The sequence below is a fragment of the Strigops habroptila genome, chromosome 5 (assembly GCF_004027225.2).
Source record: "Strigops habroptila isolate Jane chromosome 5, bStrHab1.2.pri, whole genome shotgun sequence".
Classification (NCBI taxonomy): Eukaryota; Metazoa; Chordata; class Aves; order Psittaciformes; family Psittacidae; genus Strigops; species Strigops habroptila.
The window spans coordinates 64,103,854-64,117,970 of NC_044281.2; the positions used below are offsets into that span (position 1 = coordinate 64,103,854).

At 41.6% G+C, this 14,117-nt stretch overlaps 1 protein-coding gene across 3 annotated transcripts in view; it reads right to left on the bottom strand.

The window, feature by feature from the left end:
* Positions 1-361: 361 nt before the first annotated feature.
* Positions 362-14,117, bottom strand: part of SLC16A12 (solute carrier family 16 member 12) — a 34,651-nt gene continuing 20,895 nt past the window's right edge. Inside the window, exons 2-7 of one of the 3 annotated variants that reach the window (XM_030488265.1) lie at positions 13,293-13,513; positions 11,076-11,179; positions 9,738-9,881; positions 6,730-7,321; positions 5,306-5,565; positions 362-4,093 (exon numbers count right to left, since the gene is read on the bottom strand). In XM_030488265.1, coding sequence (XP_030344125.1) covers positions 3,831-4,093; positions 5,306-5,565; positions 6,730-7,321; positions 9,738-9,881; positions 11,076-11,179; positions 13,293-13,402 — 1,473 coding nt within the window. In that variant the 5' untranslated portion in view covers positions 13,403-13,513 and the 3' untranslated portion in view covers positions 362-3,830. The remainder of the gene's footprint in view (positions 4,094-5,305; positions 5,566-6,729; positions 7,322-9,737; positions 9,882-11,075; positions 11,180-13,292; positions 13,514-14,117) is intronic. The other 2 variants (XM_030488267.2, XM_030488266.2) reach the window with 2 other exon arrangements.

The following is a 14,117-nucleotide window of genomic DNA, read 5'->3' on the forward strand; positions in this document are numbered from 1 at the left end:
CTGGTCAAACACTGCTTTCTAGTTCTTGTCTAGTGGCTTGTAAATGAGGAGAAACATTATTTCCCACAGGGTGGTGCTGCTGCATTGTCGGGTGTAACACAGGGAAACGCTGAGCTTGAGCCTCAGCAACTGAACAAAACGAAACACACATTTTGCAGTGTCCAAGTCCAGTGGGCAACACCAGAACCACACAGAAGCTGAACACCTCTCAATTCACACCCAAGTATGAATACATGACTGGAGCCTATGCTAGTGGTGGAGGGAAAACAGGAGTGAAGATAGCCTTTCAGGAAGTATTCACTTATGATTCAAAAGCACTTTCTAAATTATATTGAAAATTCTACTGGAATACACCAGAATAGTCGCTTAGAAGAAGGTCTTCTTTATTGAGAGAATCCCGACTAAGGACTTCCTTTTGATGACCAGGAAGTCCTGTTACAGCTTAACTTACACAAGCTCTTCCTTCTCACATAAATTTATAACACTTTAGAAAGCAAACGAGGAACTGTTGTGGCAATATAAAATATATTCACTGTATAGTAGCACAGACAACTTTTGTTTTTCAGAAGGTAAAGTATTCTGCCAAGCTGGCAGAAAAGGTCCAGGCTCAAAGTTTTGGGTTTTCTTTTTTTTTTTTTTTCTCCTGAAAACAGGGCTATTTTTTTCAACAGAAGGGAGCTGATTTTTCCAATACTGTTTTCACAGAAGGTACAATTTATTAAATGTTCCAAACCTGATCTGATAAAACTTATCATTAACACATATGCAATTTCAAAGGAATGATGATTTCTACATTTCAAAGCTCATGGAATGGAAACAGATGTGATAACTTCAGCAATTGTAAGCAGTTTCACTTATGCTGAATTCCCATTCATTGTACAGAATAGAGTATTATTCCAGGCAGGACTCATCTGAGGTAGGATCCTTCTGTTTCTGTCTCAGGCAGATGTTACCCCAGCCAAGTCTGACCATGCTTTCCCGGAAAGCCAGGCAGGGTCAGTGGTGCAGTGTTCCATCTGAGCTCATGTCCATCAGTGCTCAATAGGGCTGGTGGGAGCATGCAGTGTTAGCCTGGCAAATTGTTCACAACTAGCCCAGGTATCTCTGCTTACTGCTGCACAGTGCCATGCCAGGAAGTGTCCCCCTTGGAGGACAGCCTGACAGTTTGCGTTGTGTGGACCAGGGGGTAGGAGTTTGGCCTGAGGCTTCACAAACCTGGACTATATTCTCATTTCTTCCACTCTCAGTTTATGCTTCCTTCCTTCTGCTTCTTAGTGGGGAGATTCATAGCTGGTATTTCACAGTGTGTTTTATGCACATTCTGGTAGATAAGTTTTTAGCCATTGACTGAAGTCAAAGCAGGTAAGTGTTAGAAAACGCTTAAATAATTCTACCATTTTCTACAAAAGGTCTGTATATAAAACCAGTTGAATGTTTTCTGCTAAATTACACATTTAAAACAAGAAATACTTTTGTAAACATAAATGGAAAAGCCTACGGAAAAAAATAAGTTGAAATAAAAAAATACTTAAAAAATGCTCATAATGTATTACACAGTATTGTTTACTAGGATAAAAATGCGTATAGTATTATTCCAACAGGCTTTTACAATATGCTCTTCTGGCTTGAACAACTGCTGACATGTCACGATGTGGTAAAAAAAGTAGTTAAATTTTTGTAAAGTAAATGACAGTGGTAATTTACAACTTGTGGAAAATAGCTTATCTTCTTTGTAGACCACATTCTTCGCTATATTTTTATATTAAAATTTTGCATTAAGATCTAAAACAATGTCTTCATCACTACCAAATAATAAAGCCACTTCGTCTTTTTCCAAATGTGTGTTGTTTTCCTAACTCATTAAGAAACACTCATGGATAATTTCTCTCCTTTTTTCATGAACCTATGTTAAAACCGAACTTGGGGCTCAGGACTTAATTGCCAGGCAGAGCTGCAAAAGATTATGTCATTAGTTTTAAGCAGTCTTTGAACTCCCATCCATCTCTTATTCTGTGGTCTGGGCATGTAGATCATACTACTGGCTCTGGCCATGCTTCTGAAGCACGGCAGCAGGAAATGCTTTGTTTGAGCACAGACAACTGAAGACAGGTAATTTGAATATGTTATATTTGAAATATACATGAATAATAAAACTACTTGCCACACATAGTATTCATATATATATAAAAATACATTATACTCCTATGGCTACACTCTTGATCTAAATCAAGTTGGTGAACATATTAGTCTATGTTATTTTCCCTTACGTGGCACAGAGTTGAATAGGACACGGTGAGCAACCATTGAATACACTGCAGATGATTACAAAACTTCTAGTTCAGCACTGGTGAAAATTAGTTGGACTCTGATCAGTTTGCTAATCAACAGAATGCAGTTTTATATAGCAACAAAGCACAGAAATGATTCACATTGAAGAATGTGAAGTTCCTCCATTCAACAATTTCACTCTGGAAGCATAGACACTTCCCATTACATATTAGATCATCAGTAATTTACCCCATGAGCTACATTCAGTATGTAGCTCCTGTGAAACAGCCAGCTGTAGTATATTCCTCACACAAGTAGAAAGAAAGCCTTGGCAAACCACAGCTGTGGTGTTCTGGTCACCCAGGACAAGTGCCCTGCTCAGCTCTTCAATTGGCAGAAACAAGTAATTTGCACTAACTGAGGCTACAGCTTCTGGGTCTGAAAAGAGGCAGACTTGCCACTGCAGTATGCAGAAAGAACTTTGCCAACATCCTCTTTACTAATGGCCTGTGGAGTGGGCAGTCTCACAGTCATCTGCTTGCACAGATTCATTAACAGCTGCTGATTTTATAGGAGGAAGATGCTCTGTGTTTGGAAACACAATAGCCTCTCCTCTAGCCTCCTGAACTGCCTTTGGGCTTCTTCCAACTAATGCAGATAAAGCAGGTTTGTCTATCAGCAAGCCTAGTCCCCAGGCACAAATTTACTCCTCTTCAGACAGCAGAGTGGCCACAGCACCTCTTTCACCCTCCCAGAAAAGGATCTGCTGGAGGATCGTACCTGGAATGTCAATGTTTAGAAATTCAAGCTTTAAAGATATCCAGGAAAAAAGAAAAAAAAAACCCAAAACAGCAGCAACCACCTCAACATTTTGCTGTAGGGGGCTTCGGAAAGTCAGTCTGAAACTGTATCTGAAATGAAATTGCAACGTATGTATAAAAATTTAGGCACACTGTAAAAATTAAAGCTGCATCAGAGATACTTTCAGCATAAATCACAGATTCCTGTCAGATTTTCAAAGAAAAAAAAAAAAACCACAAACCCAAAAACCACCCCAAACTAAAACAAATGGCGTTGGCATCTGATACAGTTATTTGCAAAGAGTTTAATGCAGACTGATACACATGGAGGGGTTTTGGTAGTGCGTGTGATTAGTCCATTGAAAAATAATAGACCTGAACACCAAAAAGTTTATTTCATTAGTACTATTTTTTAAATACTTTAAACTTTATTGTTCAGTTTTGGTGACTGATTACTTTATAGTTTTCTTTTCATTATAGCCAATTATCATCTTTGAGATTACCTGTGGAGTCGACATACTGCATTTCAAACAAATTTGTGAACATTTGTATCTGCAAACACTATTTTCAGTCTAGCTTCCTTCTATTACTGCATTTACTTGGTATTACTAATGCTGTATGTAGACTTTAGCCAACTAAAACATGACAGAAAAATCTGAGAGGTGCCTTGTTTCACAGGAGTAGTATCTTCAGTAGTGTAACACTATAGAGCCACCTCCGTCTCAGTCACAGCTGTGCAGTACTGAATCTTGACGGCACTTGTCACCTGTTGCTGTAGCTGTTTGTATCCACAGCCAAAAATTCAACATCCTTTTGGCCTAATTCTGCTGTGACAGAATAAGCTATTGCTCCATTACTCCAGATGTGCTGTTTCTTGCCCATATCGTTGGTGAGTGGCAGCAAATGAGTTCTTTTGATTTTCTTTGCTAGATTTGCAAAGCACAATAACGTTGAACTAAATATCATAGCAAATCCACACAGGAGGAATGATGCAGTATAGCTGCCAGTTGTGTCTACAAGCCAACCTGTAGGAAAAAAATTTATGGGTTATTAAAGGTCCACCAGAATTCTAATAATTTACAAATCCTGTGATCAACAGGGGTTTTATAAACTTCTGGAGTTATCACATATACATACAATCAAACAATACAGGTTTATGTCACCACTATACTTTTACCTCCTGGGGCAGGGAGGGATTTGTCCTCAGCAGACAGATAAGATTTTTATGGGCTTTTGTTTGGAGGTCCAATACATGAAAAAAGGCCCAGAAGTCATCACCACAATAGTAAATAAACATCTTTCAACTGCATGAATTTAAGCGGCAGTCTTTAGTCATGCTTAGAGAGCCCTGGGATTAAATATTGTGTGCATGACATCCTCATAGAATCATAGAATAGTTAGGGTTGGAAAGGACCTTAAGATCATCTAGTTCCAACCCCCTTGCCATGGACAGGGACGTGTCGCAATAAACCATGTTGCCCAAGGCTCTGTCCAATCCGGCCTTGAACACCCCCAGGGATACAGAAACATCTAATGACATATGCCCTAGGCTCATGCATCACTTAAAATAATTCCACTTTCCAACAATTTCTTCTATGGAAAATTAAATTAAAATATTCAGAAGCAGTGATTAACCAGGAATTGATGTGAACAGCAGACAAAATACACAAGACATATATATACATTCCACAATATTCAAAACTCTCAGCTCTCATCCTTACTTCAATCTGATGGAACTGATGGGGAAAATGATGGTTAGATATTACAGTGATGAGCTTGTGACCAAACAGTACTGAAGCTGACTCACACACCTGTTCAAAGCAGTTCGGAGATGAAAAGATCAAGTCCTCTGCACCAAAAAACCCCCACCTTGGAACGAAATTCTCTTTAGCTTATATTTTCAAAATCATTATAATTTCACAGTGAAATCTTTTGTCCCTTCTGCTTGCACAATTTCTGAACTGTGTGAAGTAGTGATGTAACAGCTCTTAGAAGTCCCATTCTATACTGTTTTGACTCTTAAATTTCAACTCACTCTGTATGTAGAAATCATCCCATGAAGACAGGGCTTAAGAGTGATCTAAAACCCTTATGAAGGTCTAGGCATATTATTTCTCTGCCCATGGGCTATCTCCACATTTATTGTGCATTTGCTGTCCTTCCTCTCCTTTCACATCACACTAACAGGCAAACCTGAAGTAGTGATAAGATTATAGGAAAGTCATTTGTGAACTGACCTGCAACAGGCGGACTCACTAGATATGGTATGGCATGCAGAAAATACACAACACCCAGTGCTGATGATAAGGAAGAAGTTCCCACTACATCTGCTGTTATGACAGGGATTAGCGTTACATAGGCTCCATCGAAGTAACCAAAGGTAAATGAGAAAGGCACAAGCAAGGGGAAGTTTTGGAGAACTGGTAGAAAAAGACAACAGAGGCCATCCATTCCCACAGCAAAGAGGTAGCAAAAGTGACGATGCTTCTTCAGACACCTGCAAATTTCAAAACAGAAAAGGTTTATCACTGGGCACAGCATCTCAGTTTCTATGCCCTGGCATGCAGCGCCTCAGTCTCTCTCTCTCTCTTTTACATAGCTCAAAGTTAAGTCCATTTTCTTACACAGTTTTCAAGACAAAAAGCTTAGCACTGATGAGCCGAGGTAGGGAAAGCTGCACACCTACAGCTGCAGAAACATCTGGGAAGCTGCAGCCCATGCTGTCTGCAGTGGGTTTTGGGCTACTCTTAGTGAGAGGAATCAGTCTGCTGGCAGAATTCCAGTTTCTGAAGTTTCAATGTTCAAAGCAGTATTCCATCAGGCTTTACATCCCAGCTCAGCAAGGTGCTCTCAGTATTATGCAAAAAATATTACAGTATACGTCTCTTAGGTGTCATCCTTCGCATCAGCCCTTCAACACTGGCATTAGTGTGAGCTAAGTGAGATGACAATTCCTTTCTCCCTGTCCCATAAAACCAATAATTGATTTTTCCCACAAACTGAATAAGCAAAAAGAATGTGTCCTTTAGAATAAAAATCCTTCTTAATTTAGCCAGTCTCTACTGATGTTACAGATGCTGCACGTAGACGTCTGGAGTGAACTGAGTTAGCAAAGCACGGTGAGTTCTTACATACTGGAAAATGTATAACTATTTTAGGTCAGCCCTTCTGAGTATGTGCCTGACAGTGTTGGGCCAGACCCTTGACCCTTTTCCATAACTTTTGTGCCTCCCCAGCAGCACAAAAGAGATGGAAAGGCAGAGGAAATAGAGCGAGATCCGCTAAGAAATAGGAATGGAGGATCATGCTCATCATACCTCAGGCAGGGGTTACATTTCCACTATCAAATGCAAGAGAATTAAACAAACTCAGAAGAGACAAACACATTAAAGAGTAGGCATTTCTGAAAGTTAGACTGTGTGCTGGGGGGTTGGGTTATGGGGTTTGGGGCAGTTGTGTTTTGGGTTTTTTTTGGTTTTTGTTTGGGGTTTTTTGGGGGGTGTTTTTTCTTTTAGTTATTTATTGTTGTAGGTTTGGGGGTTTTTTAAGTTACACATGCTACAGAAAAAATCCATAATGTTAACTTTTATATCTATTATGCCTCACTTGCACCAGCCTCCCACCAGCTAAAGCTTACACTTGCTTAGCCATAAGCCATTACCTTCTGTCTGTTAGCCATCCAAAGGTGACATTACCAATGATGTCTATGACACCAAGTATTGACATGAGGAAGGCAGCCTGGTGGTGACTCACTCCAACGCTCAAAGCATAAGGCACTAGGTAGACAAAAAGAGGACTACAGCCATATGCCATAAATAAAACTGACACTGCCAGCACCATGAAGCCTGGCATCAGCAAAAAGTCATATTCCTTCCATGAACAGTAGCATAAACATTCATGAGACCACACTTTGATTAAGGGTGAACAAATGGACATTCGCTTTAAGTCTTGTTTCTGTGCTTTGGGGACATAATCCTGTTCAAGAAACTCAGGAGCAGCTTTACGGTCTTCCTTAAGAGCAATGGGCCGCATCAAAGCACCACAGACACAGAGGTTTAAAACAAAACCTCCCAGGATGAGTAAAGCTCCACGCCAGGAAAACTGCTCAATTAAGAGCTGGACCACAGGGGCCAGGATGAAGGTACCGATTCCGCTTCCTGACATGGCTATTCCATACGCCAGCGCTTTTCTTTTGTTGAAATATTTGCCCACCATTGCAATGGCTGGAGAATAACAGAGTGCAAACCCAAGACCTAGAAGAGAAAGCACAGTGCAGATAGCTTAATACTAAGCATGACATATGGAACACATTAACTTAAACCACATAAACTACTTTCATTAGCACAAAAGAACAGGAAGCTTTTTCCGATCCTCTATTACACAGCCCAGCCACAGTGTGAAGAGAAACCAGGATGACTCCTTTCTTCCACTGACAAACCTAATGGATCATCATTAATCCACGATAACAAGACTCAGAAAGAAGAGATGGGGTTCACTTAAGAAAAAGAACAAGGACGATCAATAAACATCAGAGAGATGGTGTGTCAGCCTCTCCTGGATGCAAGATAAGGCATTGCCCAGAGGTCTGTGCAGATGCTGGCCCTGGATATAGTGTCCTGATGAGGTACCACTTTGTGTTTCAGTCTGTTGCAACCCTGAACATTAATTTTCAGGTCTCTGAAACACAGTACAAAGAGTCTGTCTCTTTCTAATATTCTACAACAAACCTTTTTTTAGTCAGCTAAACAAACTTCATGCAGCAGCTGCTTGGAGTCTTGATCATTTTAAATCCCTACCTACAAATAAAGAGGGCAGAAAAAAGCCTCAGAAAATAAAGCCATGTCTGATTCAGTAAACAAATGAGATCCATCTCTGGGACTGCGAAATTTGAGGTCTTTGCTGCAGAACCAGAGAGCAGATTTTAATCATCAAATGCTTGCCTCGTCACTAAAACATGTATTTCTGAATGAGCTGCAGAAATGAGTTCCTGACTAGGGTTTTGTAGCATGTCCCACACTAAGGGTAAAACATTCTCCACTGCTTTTGGCAGAACTGGCCAATAGAGGAGATAATCACCCAGTGCTGTAACCAGCTTGCCACGTCCTCCTCAAAGGCCACACTGTACGGGGTGGACGCTAAGCCTGTCCAGACAGGATAAGTGGATTAGAGGGACTCTGGGTGATGAGTACCAGCTCTGTCACCCCTCAGGAGGCGAGGGGAGGAGCAGAGCAGAGAGCTGGGGTTGGACCTGTGTGGACAGCAAAGCCAGAGGAGCAGCCCTGAGCTGGACTTCATTACTCGAGAGCCGTAAAAATCACACTCTGTTTGGCATACACACTGCTTATTTTTTAGTGAGTTGGTGGGGGAAATGTGTCTAAAAAAGCCAGTAATAATAAATGTCCTGTGAAAAGTGGAAATGCAAAGTCTGGGGCCAGAAACATTTTCATGCCTCTTAGGAGGAACTTAGGAACTCTGCTACTTATTGCCACTCTCCCATCTCACCTCTGCTTCACTCTTCACAGTTTCAAGTACTGAAGCTTTTATGGATTTAGACATTCCCCAGTTATGGTCCCACCCTCTCTCTGGGCTGGGGCACAACCCTCCAGCCTTTACCAACAGATCACCTCTCCATTAATCAATTCCCACAGACTTGAAGTTCACTGCTTGTAGAATTGTGTCTTTACAACTTCATGTACAAAGTGCAAATGCCTTTCCACGTCAGTATTCACCGTGGTTCTCACGAAGGAAGCCTCGATGGCATCAGCATGGTATGTGGCACAGTCCCTCAACTTACGAGGAGCCTCTTTATTTGTTGTGAACACATTTGTCAAAGATTAACATTGTAATACAGGAGTGACATGCACTACAATAAGGATTTTTATTTTTCTTTAAACAAATAAGCTGCGGCAGCATGTGAACTGCAGTAATTCCTCCAACTTGTTACTAAACAGCAGGAGACCAAGTACAAGGGCTTATATCACCATGGCTACTAGGTCAGTATTAATGAGGAAGGAATGTCAGTGTGACCATGGGCACCTCTCAAGTTCCTCTGTGTGCAACAAACACAGGGAGACAGGGCAAAGATATTTGTTATCACCATACCTGAACACAAGTGGAAGAGCTGCTACAGCAACACTACCAACCAGCAATTTGTTTGCTTTTCAACTGGAATATAATGTAGACAAAAATAAAGTGCACAGTGGAGGAACCGAGTATTCACCCAGTGCTCCTGTGCCCAATTACTCTTATGTTTTGGGTTTTTTTAATATGCAAATATTTTTGGACAGTCTAGAACTCCTACTATAATAAATTCTTCCCAGATCACAGGCGAAAAAAAGGAAACCTTTTTGTGTATCACCTGCAACAGCAGTTCTTCCTGGCCTCCCATAATTTCAGAACTTCACCCATAGTCCTCTCTCTAATAAAGGAGTTGCTTTTGCAGGGTGCTGCATTTGGGCTGTGTGAGACTCACTGAGAGCTGAAACCCTCGCAGTGGCAGCCAAAGGTTCTCTTTTACAATGAAGGGAACAACTCTGGGTATTTCCGCTCAACACTGTGGCAGCAATATGACATGGAGAAGAGATCACCCCTCTTGAAAGGAAGGACCATTATTTTTAACATTCCTGTGTTGTTTTCCTGGCAGAAACAAAGGGGCTGAATGCCTCCTACCTGTAAGGACTCCTAATGATAAGTAGAGATGTTCCAAGCTGGTGGCGAATGAACTCAAAATTAGTCCAGTAGATGCAAGCAGCCCTCCTAGCATGATGCCAACTTGGCAGGATACATGATTACTGATCAAGCTCCCAAGTGGGGCTTCAAAGAAACGAATACAGATGGTAGTTAATGGCAGGTCCTCACCCACAGTTCATTGCAACAGTCATCACAAAAGAAAGTAGTAGGCTGGCAGGAGAAAACGATGATCACACATGCAGAGTGGTCTTCCAACATCCCTCTGTCACAGTGGTGTGAGCACCAAAATCTTCTAAAAATCGTCTTCCCAAAAGTCAGGGTAAAACTGAAATTTATAGTAGCTTTCTCAGTAGCCATTTGAGTACATCAAAGTCATTATGGGACACAGCTAATTCACAGTTCTGAGGGTCAAGGGAGGCTCACACTCTTCATTACTCCTTGCTTACAACAGCGAGACCGTCCCCTACCTGGAATTTGCACTTCAGCCCTCAGTAACTTCAGATGTCCTTCCTCAATCCTTCCTGGCCTTGTGGGCTCTGCGTCAGACCCAAACAGGAGAGGTGTCACACATTCTGGACCATCTCCAAGGCTGCTACCCCTCTTTTGCACTTCTTCAATGTTGATAGCTCTCAGATCACCCTGACCCTACCACAGGGTATCATCACCAGCTCTCTCCCTCTCTCCTACCTGTAATGCCAGGTTATCCTTATTTCTCTTTTTTAACTCAAGATATAACCTGGCTGACACAGGAGAGTTGCTACATTTCATTCCAGCTGTGTCCCTGTGCCTTTGTAGCAATTCTCACGGATTAAGCCTCTTCCACAGGATGAGAAATTGGGTACAACTACTCCATTGATGCATGTCATTTTTACTAACACTGAATTTTCTTTTAAGGGAAAAGACTGTTTGTAAACATACAAGTTTGCTAAAAGGAGGAGGACTGTAACTTGATCTGAAGGCAAGGTGTATATCCTGTACTAAATCTCAAGTATGGTTCCAATCAAAAGGTGAAAGAAACAAATGCTCAGTAGCTCTCAAACACGACTTGTCCCACTAGACCTGATGAAAGTACATTTCTGAAAACTTAGATCATTTGACAAAACAAAGTTCTACTACTTTTCTGTAGCACTTCTCTGCAACATGAAGACACTCCCTTCCTGCAAAACTATGCTGGAGGAAGAAGTGTGGATATACCATACACCACAGAGCCCACAGTATCTGTGTTTCCCAGGTGACTCTACCAACTTGTGAACATGCTAAAACCAGATGGAGCTGAAGAAAAAGCAGCCATATTAGTCTCAGAAGGGTAATACACACCACAAAGCATCGTAGCACAGTCTACAATGGAGTGGATCCAAGCTGTTCTTGCATAGTCCTGCCCAAAGTATGTCTGGAACTCCACAAAAAAAATGGAGATGCACCTAGAAAAGAAAACACGAACTTGTTGAACATGGGATATTTGCCTCACAGAAAACACCAGTCTCACTCTTCAGGTATAAAGAGTACCTGCTAGAAGGTCCTCTCCAGCTCCCAGGAAAATCAAAACTATGGTTTGTCTAAATCCCAAAGAGACGGAGAAATTTTAAAACATGTTCAAAGGGATATTGGAAATGAAGGGCTACAATGAAGGGCTACCTTAATGCATAAGGGGCAAGATGTGAACTGATGAGTGCAAGCTGAATAATCCCAACAGCACTCTGTGTAAGGCACCTAGGCTAGGGTGATTCAACTAGAGAAGAATCCTTACTTTTCACTGGCAACAACTGAGTCAAAAATTGCTGTCCAACTATTATCCCAATCCAGTGGCATTAGACATTAAGGCCAAACTAGAACCTAATTCAGACAGATAACTACTCCAGAGAGATTCTGAACATTATAATACCATATTTCTCACTGTGGTATCTGACGTTAGATTTTTACGATTCATTCTTTTAACCGAAATGAAATTGAAGCTGTAATTATCACCAGCAATTTATAGCCCACATCATGATATTGTTTCCCTTGTACACAAAGACCCAGCTCCCCAGTTTTTCACTGACCTGGTTCCTTGCTAATGGTGGCATTCACATCTGCACCAACCAGCAGGGCAGGGCCAGCATAGTAGGCCTATAGAGCCAAAAATGCTATAGCTATATGTTCATGGATGCACAAGTGCAAAGTAAATGCAACTCCTCATGAACAGAGAATCAAAACACAGCAGGAGCCCATGGACCTTCCAACAGTTTATTAAAATGCTTCCAGGACCTTCCAGGAGAGGTTACTTTGCTCTGCTTAATGAGTCTTACTTCCTACCTATCTCTGCAGGGGAACAGATTAAAAGCTGCATAGTTTTATTCTGGTTTCTGGGTCAGCAAGAGATCCCTTTTCCCCCTCTCTTTTCCTCCTGCAATGAATGACCACTCTCTTCAGCTTTTTTCTTTCACATACTTCGCTCTTGTAGATATTCTAGATGTGCGCCAGCCGTTAGATGTTTTCTTGTATGTAAAGCATTTCACGCATGAAAAGGGAATTAAATCCACTAGGAAATCTCTAGTGTTATTATGGAATTTGCATACATAAAACTAACACTGTATGAACATTTACATTCCCCTTTTATGCTGTTGACTCCAAGACCCTAGACTTTAGATCCCTAAACCTGTCAGCTTTATTTTAAAAGAAATGTAAAATGTAGGTAGAAAAAACTGTATTTACATTATACTGACTGTCCAACAAGACACCGTCTCAGTGTTTCTCACTTACCAGGGTGCTTATCTCTCTGCTTAATATAGCTTAAATGTCCATGTTCACACACACCAGGCTCCTCTGTCTCCAGCCGACATCAAAGTCACTGCAGAAGCCATCTCACCCCAGATGTATACATTATGTTTATGCAAGGCAGCAGTCTATTCCTGTTCTTTCTATTTTTGAGAAGTATTTTTGAGAAAATGTTTTCTGCATATTTCAGATACCAGAGGGGTACAGAGAGGGGCCTCCCCTCTAGGGCATGGACCTTCTCAGGCAGGACAGTATCTGAAATGCTTGCAGTAGGAGAAGGGGGTGTTTACAGGCTTCTCAGATAGACTCAGGAGCAAAGGAAATCCACTGGGACTAGTAAAAATGAGGATGGCTTTGGGGCCAGAGGGACACAGTGGGCCCAAAGAGACCCTACATGATTCCTCCCCTCCCCAACTGAACCACCACAGCCTGAAATAACGCTGCCTGCCCCAGGCTTTGCTTCTGTAAGAAATCAAGGAGACGGTGCTGAGAGATAGAGCAGCTGTCAGAGGACACGAGACTAAAACCAGAGGGCTCATAATCCCTCAGCCTCCCCCACAGCCTTGGGGATTTCAGGCAGCCTTTAAAAACGTAGTAAGAGAGAGGTTTGTACCTAGCCAGAATAACAATAACCCCTGCAGCTCTGGGACATCAGGGGATGTCCAAATCCTCTTCCTAAAGAAAAAACACCAAAAAGAAAAAAAAAAATAGAGAAAAAAAAGGAAAAAGAAAAATGTAATCCTGTAAACAGATCAGAAAGACAAGAAGAAGCCCCTTTACCTCGTCACAGCCCTGGTACAGATAGTGACAAGGAAGCAGCCGGCAACGATCATCCATCCCCAGCCTCCATCGGGAGGGCTGGCGTGCTGGGCTGGCCGCGGTGAGGCCATGGCGCAGGATGGGGCAATTCCTCCCTCCTCCCCGCCTCAGTGGCAGGGAGTGATTCCGGCTGGCACACCGAGCATGGGCCCCGGCTGTCCAGCACGTGGATTACTGGCCATCTGATGAGAGAAAACAGAGAGTGAATCAGGGTAACCTGCACAGGTGAGCTAGGACATACTGCTTTAGCTTTAGTGCATAAAGGCAAGGGATTTCTTTCAAATGCAGCTTACGGAATTTGTTGGAATCCAAAGTACCATTAGAATTTGGTTCTGTGTCCGATATCATTTATTTCAGGGTAATTCACGCAGCAGTTACATCCTAGTGAATGGCAAAGAGAACCATTCATAACCTCACAACCAAATGTGTGCTTGTCAACACTTTTGAGCAGTGATTTAAGGTAACCAGGGTTGAAACAATGTCCTTGAAAAATTTCAGTGAATAAAAATATCCACAAAAGATGGGAAAACTATATTATATTGCCATACAGTTACACAGGCTAAAAAAAAGCTGCCAGTAAGTATCTGTTCCAGGTCTTTATGTATTCCTCAAGTACCATTTATTTTTGCCTCTGTGCTAGTCAACATATTTTACTTTAGGCAAAAAATACTGTACACTGTTTGGAAATAAAAGTTACTGTTCTATTTTCTCTCTTCATTTAATAGCCTTTGCTACTATTTATACGTAAGTAAATATTTGTATAAAGCTTTCTAATGAATCAGAGCC